Here is a 16149-nt window from a genome sequence, read left to right as displayed (position 1 = left end):
GCTTGGGTGTTATTTTAATTCAGTTGAATTACATCCATTCAAAAATGCTTGCCTCCAAGTGCAGAGGTTCGTAGGTAGTATCCCGTGAATATAGGGTCGACCCACAGGGAGATGAATTGTGAGAAGGAAAAAATCAAATGCAAAATAAACTAAGTAATAAAAATTAAACTGATGATTTGATTTTGGAATTTTTGAATGGATGCAATTCAATTGAATTAAAATAACACCCATGCTTCAATGTTCCACACATAGGTTAATGTTCTAAAATCATGATGATTTAGATAACACAACTAGGATCTGAGCACTATGGTCAGCCTAATCGAAAAGTAAAACAGTTTAAATATTTTAAATAAATGATATAAAAAATTAGAAAATCATAGATTTGCACCATTGATATATATTCTCAAGCGTTAGTGATTTTAAGAATTCAATATCAATGAGATAATGAAAAATAAAGAAATATAACAGGTTGAGAACCTCTCCTATCTAGGAAATCTGATTGATCTAGGGTAAGCCTATCCATCAATGTAAATCTCATATGATGGAAACATATGGATCTCATAAGAGGATCAAAAACAAAACCTAAATAATAGATAACATGCATATACCATTCTTCTCATCATTAAAACAATCAGTCGTCATAACTTAAAGAATTATTAAACCCATGTACTTTCCTTCTAGCTTGGGCTAGAAGGAACTTAGAAAAACATAATTAAAATAAGAAAGAAAAAATAAGAAGAAAGAAATAAATGTAAATAGAAAGGATCTAAAAAAAAACAACTTATAAAACTTTAATAAAATTAAAAACTTTTTAAAAACTATAATTCTTGCTTTGGGATACCTTGAATGATGCTTAGGAATGCCCTAGGAAGCCCTATTTATATGTAGGGAACTCTAATTTTCGTACAAAGTTGAAAAACCCTAGAAATCGCTTCAAATATACGTAGTTCCTCATAAATAGACTTCTCGCTGCACAGTTTATTTAAAATAGATTTTCTGCTGCGCAGTTTTTCAAAATAGACCTCAGAGCTTCAGAATACACTTTTTCAGGATGATTTCAGGATTCTTCACTTCAAATATTCGATTTTCTTCATTCTTTATTTGGTTTTCTTATATCTTTGACATATGAATTTTTCAATCTTAGTCTCCTAAGATTCATCCCTTGCCTTGGTTATTTTTTAGCATCAAATTTATACTTTTAACACCCTTTTTCAATCCAAGCACTTAAATTCACCTTACAACACATACATGAGTAAAACAGAATATTAAGCAGATTCATGTTCATAAAAACAAGATATAAATGGGAGAAATTATGCAATATTTGAGTCCCAACAATACCTATGTCTAAAAGAAAAAAAAGAAACTTTTATCCTCGATGTTTCACTTTATAAGCATCTCTTATGATATGTAACTGTAGCATCCTGGGTTTTCACTGTTTTGATTTCCAAAAATCCATCAATTTTTTTTAAAATTTTATTTAATTAACCTAAATATTACTTAATAACCATTAGCACTCAATGTCAGTGTATACAGGGGTGGTACCAGTAAAGAACCGCACCAGTCCAATTAATCAGCCGTAGGAAGCCAATGAATCGGCCCGATCACTTGAACATTAGGTGTAGTGTAACGTCCCACCCAACCAGAACAGTGTCCTGGGACGTCCACATAGGATTTGCCATAGGACTGTTCATTTAAGCTACTCGTAGTGAGGTATCACAAATAAGTTAGACCAAGATTAGCCCAATTGATTAGACCAGGCGGGACCTGATAGAACCTGGTACGGGCCTCCAAGCCAGATGACCATTAACACCTATTGACAGCCCCTGTAGCCTATACCGCGACACAGGAAGGTCAGAAAATTATAAAAACTTAGGAGAGCATAGATCTTACTAGGCTTGGGGACCATCGCGGACCACGGACCCAGTGGACACCCAGAAGTGGAATCTGGCACTTGCCAGATGCGCCCCACCAATGGTAGAATTGGAATCTGACACGGGTAAATAAAACTGAGATGTAAGACATTTCAGCCGTCGGATTTCTTCATAATTTACGATGAGGGTCTAATGTATTTTTCTACGCCCGCCCACAAATCCTGGGTCCCGATCGTGGCACGGTGACCGTTGATCGCAAATCGAACCCGTGCGACCAAACCCCATATCCGATCGACCCCAAATTTTGCATGGCCCTTCAACGGGCCATGGAGCACCTATCCTATAAGTTTCATGGCCAGAGGGCCACCAAAAATGCCCTGATTTTCTAAACGAGATTTAGACCGCTCGTTGGTTGGCCACTAGTTCTAAAACTATAGAATAATGTCCGTCTCACTGGGCTTGACGTCCATCGCGGGAATCGGACCTGGGTACTGTCCAGAACCGCTCAATTTGACCTAAGGATGAGTGCATGAGAAGCGCAAATACCCTAAAGAAAGGAGCTGGAACTTAAGTGAATTGAGTCGTCCACTCTTATGCAAAGTTGAGGGTTTCCGACTGTCTGTTTGTGACCAAACTTCACACGTGGATTAAGGATATTTTTCTACTCATATCCATATATCCGCGGCCCTGATCGATCATCGGTGACCGTTGAACAGATTTCTAATCATATCTGTCAATCGGTGCATCCAAATGGTGGGCCGATCGTATCCATATGTAGATCATTATTAAGGCTAACTATTCTACGGTGTATATCGACTTGTACACCCCATAGTGGGCCCTAGAGGCTAGAAAAACTCTCCCATAGGGTTAATATAGTAAAAACCCAACACTTGGGGCCATTTCCACCACATCTGGCATTATAAAAGGGCCTCATTTGGGGCACCCTTCTCCCTATACGAAATTGCCCTAGAGAAGGAAGGAGAGAAGAGAGAAAAGGGAGAAGAGAAAGAGGAGAAAGGAGGAGAAAGAGAGAGGAAGAAGAAAGGAAAGGAGTATGTGATAGGAGGTGGAGCCCAAGGAAGCTCAACCTTGCAACTCTCTACCTATTCTCCAAGGAAACCTCCACCAAACCCACCTATGCCAAGAAGCGAAGGTAAGAATGGTATATTTTCCTTCAATAGAGCAACTTAGTGTAGATTTCTAGGCATTAATATTTTCTTTATTTTGATTTAGGAAATGGTGGTTTTACCAAAATCCCCAAACCCTAAGATCTCAAAGAATGAAAATCTCCCCTAAAGGTGCGGACTATTATCCTTAAGTGGCCTAGCACCAATTATAGTTGGAGTTTAATAATTTTGTTTGCTTGGTATGTTGTATGGAAGAATCTAGAGGAACCTAGGGATGACATGTTGTTGGAATTGCATGTTTATTTCTCTTTGATATTAATCTTGCCTCTCTCATGATCTAGTGTATGGAGGATTACATGCTCATGTTTGATTGATTTCTTTTTCTCATATGTGTTGCTTCATATTATGTACGATTCATTTGCTCTTATGTATTTGATCCCTTGAGGTGTAGGAAGTGCTTAACTTCCTCACCAACCCACACCACACACATACGCCTTATTCATGATATTAATAGTTGCTTGCTAGAGAAATTTGAATTGTACGTTGAGCAACATGAGAACATGGTGTTGAATATGCTTGATGTTACATTGGTAGTTAGCATGCTATGGGTCACTATTCCTACCCTTGGGTTGGCAGGAACATGAGGAGAGCGAAGGTGGTTCCGTTGGTAGGACCACCTTGAGGCTAAACCCATGAGTTTGGGCGAGTACGTGTGGGCGACAGTAGTTAAGCTACATGGGTTGCTTGTACCCGATGTCGTTCCGCCACATACTTGCCTAGGTTCGTGCGGTTTAGTCCACTGGCTGACCCACTTGGTTTGTTAACCTTGTTTGCTCACATATGTATGGAAACTGGAACACCATACCACCGTTGTAGCCCATCGATACCGAATGAAATATTGATCCACAGTCTCGTGAGCCAGGCATGGTGGAATGGGACATTGTGTCCAAGCTGTCGGCCTACGCTGGGGTGATGCGCCTTCCCGTAGTGACCACGATTGATTCTACATTTAGCACCCCCCATGTGCTTGAAGTCGGGGATGGGGAAAATCCGACGGGGTCAAGGATCGCGGGGTCTCAGCCTTACACATTGGGGGGCCTTGGCCTCGCAACTAGTTTAGGGCATTTGATATGTGGGGTATATCAGATTTCCAAATATGCTGGATGAATGGACTTAACTAAGAACCCGGTTAACATCATCATTACACGGCATTAACTAGGTTGGTGACTCGCCAGTCGAGGTCGCTCTGAGGGAGTGTTGACATATGCGATCATTAGACGGAGTCGCTCGATGGAGAGTTGTGATGAGGGCATACATCATATCATCCAAAATGCATATGCATTAATAAGATTAGTTAGGTATTTGCGAATGATTATTTTTCATTAAATTCCTATTATAACTGATGCTTTTGCACTTAAGACTAATAGCACCTACTGAGTTGATCACTTACTCCCACTCTGGGACGGTGTTTTAAAACATCAACCAGACCCGCTCGTAGATGCAGGAGAACAGATTACGTGGAGCCTGGTGATGCAAGTCTCGAGGAGGAGGACGAGTTCCCTTACTTCCAGTTGATGAGCGGGACCCTGTCGGATCAGTAGATGGGTCATTGGATCGCCGAGCAGCGGCTCAGCTTTATTCTTTTGGACATGCCATTCTTTTTGTGATTTTGTTAGGCATCACCTTGTGCACCCGTTTGTATTCTTTTGGACATGTATATATAGGTATAGTTGATTTTCTTCCATTTCAGTAGACTTATGTGGTTATGCTTCATGTTCCAGGAAATTCTAGAATGCGCATTTAGATTGGATTAATCACATATTAATGAAAAATGGTTATAAGTGACCCCGGAGACTCGGGAGTCAAGCGTATGCATGACCCCCGATTTCCAGGGCGTTACAGTAACAATCCATATAACTGGGTTTCTAGCTTCTTAGGTGTCACTACTCGATATTCAAGATGTGAGTATTGACCATGAACCAATCCACAACAACATCGATGTGTATCAATTAAACCTTAACATTTGTAGACAAGAACCATTTTCTATATTTTTACAAACCTGATTTGCATATTCAAGCATCGAATTCAAATGATTCCTAAGGAAATGTAGTTGAAAAAGAAAATTTATTTGAGGACAAGGAAGTGTTGTCGTTAGTGATTCTATAAGAGGATTTAAGTCAAAATGGATCTTGGATGTGGACTCTTCATTTTATATGACTCCACACAAATAATTTTTTATACATATCAATCATGTGATTGCAAAACAATTTACATGGTGACAATAGCATTTGTAAAATTGTAGGGATTAAAGATGTCAAACTTACTTTGTTTGGTAGTATCACATATACAATTTTTGGTGTGTAGCATGTACTGTACTTGTGGAAGAATCTTTTGTCATTGAAAAAGTTTGATGAAGATGTCTAACTATTTTCTAATGAAAAAAATTTATTGAAGATTGCAAGATATGCGATGGTGGTAGTGAAATGAGAAATAATGGGCGGTTTATATCATTTGATCGGAGATATCGTGGTTTGCAATGCTATTTGTAGCAACATTTTTCAACCAAATAGCTTCCTTGCATGCCTGTGTAGTTAGCATGTGCTTTGTTTCTGTAGTAGACAAGACCACCACTGACCGCAGTCTCGATATCCAACTAACTGTATGCATGTCCCAAAGAGAAAACATAACTTATGGTAAATTTTCCAATCATTGCTTTTGCAATGTCTGGTCTGTTGCATACCATGACAAATATAAGGCTCCCTACCACCAATGAAAATGGAATTTGAGACATATCTACCTTCTCTGTTCCTGTGTTAGAACATTGAATTGAAGACAACTTACAACTAATAAGGAATAGAGTACTAACTGGTTTAAAATTATACATATTGAAGCAGTGCAAAACTCTTTGAACATAACTCGTCTGAGTTATCCAGTCTTTAATATTCCTTGCATCTCTAAGTACGGTGATCAAACCCAATGGTTGACAATCCCAAGTGCAGGGTTGCGGTGTAGTTTTAACTTAGTGAGACTGATATCATTCTACATGAATTTGTGTTTAAGAACACAATTAGAATTAAACATGATGTCTGTGTTTTTAATCCAATGATAAATAAAAGGGCTTGATAATAATTAAAAATACTAAGAATTCAGGAATCGTCACTTAACAAATTCTGAAACTAATTCATCATTTTGAAGTTAATAACTCAAGTAAAACTAGATTTCAATCCATTCTAATCGGAAGATAAAGCTATCAATCCAATCACAAACATCCAACAGAATATATGAATTGAAATAGATTGATATCTCATGAATATCTATGTAATAAAAAACATCTATTATACCTAGAGTTAACAGTAGATTAATTAATTTTACAAATCAATTCCTTCTCTAATATAGGAATTCAATCAAAGCAATCACAATTCAACATTTAAAACCAATAATATTTGAATTAAAAATGAATTAAATAGAAAAACTCATCAAGAGGTTCATCCCTTAGTCTTAAAAAAGAGATTAGCCTAACATAGTTAATTTCTCCAAAAAAAAAAACTCGAAATGAAGGATTGAAGAAGAAAAACAGAACTGAAAGAGCTTCTCATTCACTTGAACTCTCCCCCACAACCTAATTTGTTCTTAGAATTGCATAAAAAAAAATAAATAAATAAATAAACCCTCCTTAAATAGAGAAATTCTTAACCGACTTGAGATTTACGTAGTTATGCGAACTGTCGATCGATCAAACATCTCGAAAAACGTTCAGCGAAGAACTTTCAAATTTCAAACTTTTGTCGATCGAACCTTGTCCATCGATCGATCCAACATGGAAAAATATGTCCAGCAAGTTTTTTAAATAAATCCAAGGAGTTTTGATCCATTGAGCCAAACACTTGACGGTGATCAAAGGGTTGGCGATCGATCAAGCCCCGAGTTTGATTGCTCAACACTTTCTTGTTTCTTTCATTCCAATGCACAACGGTCTTCGGTCACTTTCATCGCTTTGATACTTGATTTCCTTGAATCCTTTAGCCTTTAATTCTTCATCTTACAGCTCCAATTCTTCAATTCTTTGTCATATATTCTTTCGAGCTTTAAAGCATCGTTTTAAGCACAAATTTACCTTAGATTTTGAAATCACTCTGCATGTATAAAACATATGTAATTAGAATATATTAGCATTTGAATGTAAGGGAAAACAATGTATATGAAAGGATAAATATATAATATTTAAGCATGATCATACAATCATCTCAAGAATCTGATTAACGACACTCTGAATCTAATAGAACTCGATTCAGTCGTCTAAAACACAATTACAACAAAAACACAAACATCGATCTTATGCTGAAAAGTTTCTTAACATTTGGCTTTGATACTAATTATTAAGGAAAATCATTTACACCCAATCGATTGGGCGAAAACGAAACCATAAAGAAAATAGTCAAACAAAAGGCCAAAAGGTCAATTGAAAAATAAAAGATGATGCACCAAGATTTTCGTAATTCGGCCATACGCTTACTCTACTGGGTAGCAACACATAGATTTCTTTTTCACTAGAAATAATAATAATAATTATTATTATTATTAATAATTTTATATATATATCTATATATCTATATATATATATAGATATATATATATATATATATATATATATATATATATATATATATATATATATAAAATACTCATCCATTAACATGTCTATAAATAAAGTTACGAGCAAATGGGTCTGGGCACACACCAACCCAATACAACTCTTCTCTGTGGTGCAATGTTACTTATCTTTCATCTTTGGTCCAAATCCTCCTATACTAGATAATGCAATGGTATAGAAAGCATGGACCGATTAAATTACTTATCCCTCTTATTTATATTTTAATTTTTATTTCCAAACATTATAAGGCACGCTGATTGTTGGCCTGAACTTCGTGCATGCATGATGGCGCACTTGATGGTCTACGTGGATTTCATGCATGCACAAACGGTTCTTGTGGGCCCACAATGTTATTCAAGACCTAATTCGGAAACATGCACCACACGCACGCACAAATCTCTTGAATGTTCGATAAATCCCAACAACTCACATGACACATCCAATCTGGAGATAAAGCATACTCAAGTTTTTCTAGAAAACGAATCTTTATTATAATATATTCTCATGGGAAGAAACAAAAACTCTCTACTCCTAAAGAAACGGACAGAGATTGCATGCTGAGTAAACTCTGTGGGGCCCACCATGATGATTGTTTCTTATCCACACCGTCCATCCGTTTTTACAGATGATTTTAGCTATTCAGCTCGAAATTGAAGCATATCTAACGTTCATTTGGACCACACCTCAGAGAAGAGTAGGAATCGAATGCCTATTGTTGAAAACCTTTTGAGGCCCACAGAAATTTTGAATCAAGCTGATATTTGTGTTTTCCCTTCATTCATGTCTGTATTACCTTATGAACAAGTTGTATGAAAAATAAACATAACTATGTGACCCAGGAAGGTTTCAACAGTTGTGGATGTAATTATCCATTGTTTCCTGAATTATGGTCCACTTGATCTTTAGATATGCTTCAATTTTAGGCTCATGCCATAAATTTAACTTGTAAAACGGATGGACGGTATGGATGAGACACAAATATTAAGGTGGGCCCCACAGTTTACTAGTAAGCAATCCGCGTTCTATAGAAATAAATAATTGTCCACATCTTTGGATTCAAGCGCTCTATATTCAGGAAGCAAATGTGGCCCACCTAATGTCTAAATGCCTCTTCCCGAATCAACAAGAAAATACTCAAAAAGAAATCTCTCTTGGAGAAATGATCAGGTACCCTTAGTGCTGTAAAGCTTACCGTACCGTGCTTCTCTTCCTGCCAACACGCCACATGTGTGTGAGACATCCGAACCGTTCAAACAGTTGAACCCACGGTAAAGATCATTCTGCTTGAAAATCATGCCAATCCAGCCATCAGATTGACCGAAATAGTATATCTATGAAATGGCCCACCTGATGTGATGAGTGGATCAATCAATCATGCCAAACATGCTTTCTCCTTCGTCCCAACCGTTGATAAGGAAAAGGATCGAGGGAACTTTTGCCCCGTGGGTAATGGACGGTGGAGATATCTCGATGAAGGGTGTGGTGGAGGTAGAAAGGGCGAGCGTTCCCGGCTAATCGTGCTCACGTGAATTCGTGTGGTGGACTCTCAAGAGTTTCAACAGCCGGTCAAGGGTATCCACAGGTGGTGAAATCCCACTACGGCGTGAGTGTGCGAGTGTGTGTGCGCGTGTGTTTAAAATAAATAAATAAATAAATAAAAGGGCGTCTATGTGTCCGTGATTAGTCATAGGTGCAGTCAACCTGAGAAGACAAACCACCGTCTTCGGTGGGCCCCACTTTAGAAATGAACCCCCAGGATCGGACGAGACGGCCGTTTCTCACTACGCGCGCTTGTCGGTCGACTGCTGTATGAGTCCATCCCCACTTCACTAAACGGTGGCGACTGATGGAATACGTGTCCAACGTGCAAATCCAATCGACGGCTTTCAATAACTGACCATCTATGATAGGAAACACGTCGGACGCGGATTGCGTCCTACCCCCGCCTGTCTCCAGGTGGGAACGGGCAGGCCACCGTAATGTATGGGTCTTATACACACCGGGTATCTATTTTTTCCAATGAATCTAGGACATGGATAAAAAACTAGCCAAATTCAAGACCGATGTGGACTACATAATGAGAATTAAAGTATTACCGTTGAAAACTTCACGAGGCCAGAGACTATCTAACTTTATTAATAGGTTGGTCATTGTAACTTTATGAATAGGTTGGATGGCAAATAAACATCACGGTGGGCCCTAGAAAAGTTTCAACGGTGAGAATCATTATTGCCGCTGCTTCATATGGTGTGGTCCACTTGAGCCTTGGATCTGCCTCGGTTTGGATTTACATCCTAGAATAATATGAAAAAAATGAATAGAGGGTGTAGATAAGACCCTTACCACGAAAAGCGTTTCTTACAGGTCACAAAAGTATTGGATTAAATTACTAAATTGTTTTCTCTTGGCTCAAAGTTCACGTGAACTCGTCAAATCAGTTGAACGGCAAATAAAGACCACACCGTTTCCCCGCGAACGCCTTCGCAGGAGGAAGCTGGGTTCAACTGTGTCGTCCTGAGGGTCCTTACTCTTGCTTGGGTGGTAGACTCTTAGGAGTTTTGAACTCCCAGACAAGGGTTCGAGTACCCATCGGTAGTGAAATTCTACTAGTGTGAGTGTGTGGGGGTGTGTGTGCCTGTGTAAATAAAAATAGATTTTAAAAAAAAAAAAGAAAAAAGAAAAATTCTATGTTGTCATGAGAAATCAAACATTGGATGCTCATCATTAAAACATTTGCACGTCACAAGTCATAGGAGTTGCCAATCAGTTTAATATTTTGATGTTTTATGTGACATTTTTAAGTGTATAAATGGCATAGGAGGTTTCAGCTGTGTTTCGCTACTTGAGTTTTGGATCAGCCTTACTTGATGTTTGGAACCATGTCCACATGATGTGGAACAAGGGATGGACAGGATAGTGGACCCGGCTTAGCTTCTTATTGGCTTTATTATGATTGCATGTTTGAGAATACTGTGGTATTGAATTGTATTATATTAGATGGGATTAACATCATTATTGCATAATGATTATATATTTGAAAATACTATGATATTGTAGCCATCCAATCCTATGTTAAGGATAAAATATTTGCTTAGAGAAAACACTAGCTTAAGTAAAATCTCGTTTGGTATACCATAAAATTGTAATCAATAGACCAAATTCACAACAGATATCATTCAATTGTACACACATATAACTAGAATATCAAGTGTAAATGGTGTATATGGATGGGCAACATGGATAAAAGCATATATCAATGTTGGGCCATATGTATAGTAAATTCTAAAATATATGAAAATCTCATAGGGGACTAAACACAATTCCACTATACTAAATGCAATTCCATTCCATCAAATCCCAACCATTTCCATCCTCTCCAAATGCGACGATACAAATCTATCCTGCCTAATCGCATGCGCCAAACGCCGCTAAAGGCTTTCGCGGGAAACAGCGTAAGAACACGTACATGGGTGGCCCCGTCCGTTAGACATCACGGAGCTGAAATGAAACAGGTGTAGAAGATTCCGGTCCCATCGCTGTACGTGTTAACGGCAAAGAGAATCTTGACAGATGAAAGACGTATCCAACTCGCTCTGACGTAGCAGATTTCCTCGCGTGAATATATTTGGAAGTTTGCTAGAAAGCGTGGCCCACCTAAGTCGAACGACTCATTTCTTTCCACTTTCAATCATCCACACCGTTATCTACAAATTCCCACTGAATATGGCCCACTTAACTGAACGACTTTTTTTTTTTTATTTGCAATCTCCATGATCCACACCGTTCATCTAGAAATTCCGGTTAGAGACGGATGGATAACAAAGAGGTGAATCTGAACCACATTCATCACAAGCGGCGAGCGGCGAGCTGACAACTTGCAGCAAACCCAAATCCAACGTTGACACTCAACTCTCCTTAGTTCAACTCATCATCGCTCAGATCCAAACCGGCCCAACACAGATTTTTGAAAGTCCCTCCAAAAGTTCAAAGTGGCCCCCACAAATAAGAGAAGAAGAATATGCAACCGTCATGCATCAACCCCCCATAATTCAGTTGACTCCACAGACAAACACACAAAAGCATCGTAAAGGAAACAAATAAAGACCAGAGAATAAAGAAAAAGACAGAATAAGATTCTTGAATTTACGGCCCCAGTTCCCTAATTTCTTCAAAGAGGCTATAACTTCTTCCCTTAGTACATCATAAAAGAAAAATTAAAATAAAAGCCCTAAAATTGAAATTAAAAATACGAAAACAAAGATATCATACTCCTAAGCAAACACAACCTTCTTCTCCTTCTCTTCTCCTACTTTCAGAAAAAAAAAAAAAGAAGCAAACAACAGCAGCAGAGGCTTTCTGGAACTGGGGATGCAACAAACACCATCATCATCTCAAGCGCAGCAGTACGTCCATTCTTCCCCACCACCAGCAGATTCATCCTGACCATTCATCCAATAACCAGTTTTCTCGACCATGGAACTGGCCAGGTACGGCATTGAATGGAAGGCGCGGGCCAGCCCGGCCACCATGGCCTCCATACCTTCAACACCGCCACCACCGTACGCATCTGCCCGGCACTTGAGAGTCTCGAACATGAGCTCGGGCTCATGCTGCATCACACGGAGGACGTCCGCACAGGCCAGCCCTGGCACCGCCCGCGTTACCGCAAAGCTCTGCGGGCCATCGCTCTGCGAAACGCGCACCACGCTCGGCCCACCGAAGAGATTGTGCAGGCCCCCGAGCGCCTCCTGGTAAGCCCCGCCCAGGAACATCCCCAGATAATAGCCCCCGCCATTGCCGCCGCCGCCACCACCACCATTCCCGGCCACTCCATCCAACTCATGAAGCGGCAGGCTTGATTCCCCACCAATGAACTTATCGATCTTCCCATCACTGTCGCATGTTAGATCCGATAGAACACCCTTCACACCAGGACGCTCGTCCAGGCGGTGGATCGGGACGATCGGGAAGAGCTGCCCAATCGCCCAAAAATCCGGGATCGACGTGAAGAGCGAAAGGTTCACGTGATAGGTACGGACCGGATCAGACATCCCGATCACCTTCGACACACATTCACAGAGGCCATCAACGGCTGCGAGGTGCTCTAGGCCCAGCGACCCTTCTTTGAACTGATCAACGCAGCGGTGCTTAAGCTGCTCAGCATAGATCAGACACGTATCGTATTCGCTACGGAGTGCCGCAGCTCTTAGGTTCCGGTAGTCCGCACGGGCGTCGTCTGCCAGCTGTTCGACGAAATAAGCAAGATCAAGACCGGGCGGTGGAGACACCGGCAGAGTTGAAGAGACCGCCTCGAAGACGAGGATCGAATGGTGCGACACCAGTGCCCTACCGCTCTCACTGCATATCACCGGGTGTTTAACGAACTTCCGGTCGCACATATACCGGACCGCCTGCACAACGGCAGCCGCATACTCCTCGAGCCCATACCCAACCGACATATCAGAGGATCCTGATCGCGAGCCATCGTAGTCAATCCCGAGTCCGCCGCCAATGTCAATGACGCGCATCCCGGCACCGAGCCGCTCAAGTTCACAGTAGATCTGTGCGGCCTCGCCAACGCCGTCGGCAAGAAGAGCAGTAGTCGGAATCTGAGATCCAATGTGGAAATGCAGGAGCTGGAGACAATCCAGCATCTGAAGCTTCTCAAGCTTCTTAACAACGCTCAGAATCTGAACAGTCGTCAATCCAAACTTTCCTTTCTCGCCAGAAGTTGATCCGAAATGGCCAGAATGCTTGGTCCGGAGCTTCGCACGCAGACCAATGATGGGGCGGACGCCAATCCGATGGCTGATATCAATCACAAGATCAAGCTCTTCTTCCTGCTCAAGAACAATAACCGTATTGAGATTGATCTTTCGCGCCATCAAAGCGAGCCAAACATACTCCGAATCCTTGTATCCGTTACAGATCAGAAAAGCATCGGGGCTGCCCTTACAGAGGCAGCTCATGGCGAGCAGGAGCTCAGGCTTTGATCCGGCCTCAAGGCCAAACCCGAAAGGCGATCCGAACCGCACAATGTCTTCGACGATGAATCGATCTTGATTGCATTTCACCGGATAGACGCCCTGGTAATGAGACTCATAACCCTGCGATCGGATCGCAGATTCAAACGCCGACTGCAGGGATTCGAGCCGGTGCCTGAGGACATCAGGAAAGCGGATGATGAGCGGGAGCGGGATCCCGAGCCCGCCGGAGGGCTTTGAATCAAACACCTTCCGGACAACCTTCATGAGATCGATCTCCTGGTGAGGGAGCGTCGCGGCCCCGAAGGGACGGACGGAGATGTTGCCGGAGGAGTTGACGGAGAAGTAGGGAGCGCCCCAGCCGTCGATCTTGTAGATGGAGGCGGAGAGGGAGGTGGACCAATCGGAGGCGGGGACGGCGGTCGGAGCGGCGCCGGAGAATGTCTCCGGCAGCTGCTGGGAAAGAGAGCAATCCCCGGCGAGAGCGGGGTAGCCAGGAGGGAATGCGGCAGCATCTACGAAACTCGCCAGGGCAGGCATCTCTTCCCAGATCTGAAAGAGGAGAAGGAGAGGAAGAGAAGGAGAAAAAATCTAGGGTTTCAAGATCCCGTGTTTGTGAGAAAGGGGGCTTTAAAAGCCGCCGAGGCCGGAGCCCCGGCTACCCCCCCAAAAGAAGCAGAGAAGAACTTGGAAAGGGGAAAGAAACCCTAGTTCGCCTTTGTGGATCTCAGAAATCCCCACGCCTGACAGTCAGGAGACGTCTTCGGTTAGATGGCTGAAGGAGAAGAAGGTCCGTAATGGACGGAACAAAACGGGGTGGGAGGGCTTTTGATTGCCGGCGAATCCGGAAACGAGAGGCTGGATGGAGCGGTGGAGCGGTGAGATCGATCTAGAAAGGAAAGGAAGGAAGAGGGGAAGCAACAAACCCTAAAACGGAAAAATCAAAGAATAAGAGCTAACGGATACCTAACGGCAATAGAAGGAAAGGCTGGAAAGAAAGCAAAGCGGGCGAGAATTGCATGAAAGGCGAAGGTGATTTATATAGGAAAAAAAAATCCCTATTTTCTATAATATCTTTTTTTTTTTTCTTTCTCTCTTTTCTGTCCTCGGTGGTTTTCAAAACGTCGCCATTTCGGACTCCCTGTTTACTTCTTCGGGTCTACCAATACCCACTCGCGCGAGTATCGTCTCTTTATCCTTCTCGCTTACGAATTCGAATTAGACGCCGATTGCGTCCTACCGCTGCTACGACTGACCCGGTCCTTGAGGAGCTCTGTGGGGCCCACCGTAAATGTATGTGTTCTATCCACGCCGTTCTTTTTTACCAGGAAGATCCAAAGCTTAAGTCGACCACTCTACTGGAAACAGTGGGGCATGAACAGTTATTGTTGAAAGCTTCACTAATATTTGTGTTTTACTTCCGGGTCTGTGTAACCTTAAGAAAATTTCAACGGCGGCATTTTTATTATCATTGCTTCTTGTGGTGTGACCCATTTGAACCTTGGATTGGCCTTCTATTTTTAATCATGCCTTAAAATGATATGTTAAAATGGATGGACGGTATGGATGAAACACATACATTACGGGGGCCCGATAGAGCCCCTGCCAGGATTGAGTTTGTCCTGGCTAGGGTAGGACACAATCGGCTTCCACTTGAATCCTCTTAACAGACAGCCCTTCTTATGATTTCACACAAGGGTTGCAACATAATTGACCTAATCCACGCTGGGGCCAGGTTGGGTTGGATTAGGTTAGGTCAGGTTGGATGGTCAAAGTAGGGTTGGATGATGACCAATTGAGAGAAAATTAACATCCGATAAATCCGTATTGAGAATAGTCAATGTATTTGGATCAAGCCTAGGTTTCTCATAAATTTAATGCTGCGTGGAGGAAATCGAGATGCTGCTCTGAAATTTTATGTAGTTGTTGGGTACCACTCAAATCAAAAGGGATGTTTGATAGGATGCTTATAAGACTAAAATGCTTTATGGGGCTAAAAGTAATCGGTAATTAGGAAACAAAATGTGAATATGACTAATTAATATAAAGAAAAAGATTGAGATGAATGAATATTAGATTGGAAAAGATACAATTAATGAATGCGTTTGAGTGAACTTCATAGTAATAAGAGTTGGTCATTGGGTCAAGACAACTCGACCCAATTTTGAAATAAACTTGACCTGAACTCGACCCTACTCAGTATTGAGTCGAACATACTTGACCTGATCTAAGTCCAAGTTTGGTCTAGACTAATTCGGACTGAGTCCAACCCAGGGTCATGTTGAGTTAGCACCAAGTTAGGTCAGGTGCAATAGGTATCCATGGATTGAAACCACAACTCATAATATAGGTGCATTAGCTGAAGTTGCAGCCTACCCATTAGCTACTGAAACATCAAGCCTAGGGGTTTTTTTTTTTTTGTTTTTTTTAATCTATGACTTGGGTTTTTAATCGAATCAGATCAGTACCGAGTTGGATTTCGGGTGAGTGACTTAATTAATTTAAATGATGATGTG

The 16149-nt window shown here is 41.4% G+C and overlaps 1 protein-coding gene across 1 annotated transcript; it reads right to left on the bottom strand.

Moving 5' to 3' along the window:
* Nucleotides 1-11761: 11761 nt before the first annotated feature.
* LOC131243418 (arginine decarboxylase) lies at nucleotides 11762-14710 on the bottom strand. The gene has a single exon (XM_058242778.1). It carries the CDS (start codon nucleotides 14171-14173, stop codon nucleotides 12041-12043), a length of 2133 nt encoding a protein of 710 aa, XP_058098761.1. The 5' UTR covers nucleotides 14174-14710; the 3' UTR covers nucleotides 11762-12040.
* Nucleotides 14711-16149: the final 1439 nt, after the last annotated feature.

This window comes from Magnolia sinica, chromosome 4 (assembly GCF_029962835.1).
Source record: "Magnolia sinica isolate HGM2019 chromosome 4, MsV1, whole genome shotgun sequence".
NCBI lineage: Eukaryota > Viridiplantae > Streptophyta > Magnoliopsida > Magnoliales > Magnoliaceae > Magnolia > Magnolia sinica.
This window is presented reverse-complemented; position numbering and strand designations above follow the sequence as displayed.

Bases quoted from the DNA above. Each gene is read 5' to 3' on its own strand.
- LOC131243418 (XM_058242778.1), bottom strand. From the start codon at position 14,173: ATGCCTGCCCTGGCGAGTTTCGTAGATGCTGCCGCATTCCCTCCTGGC.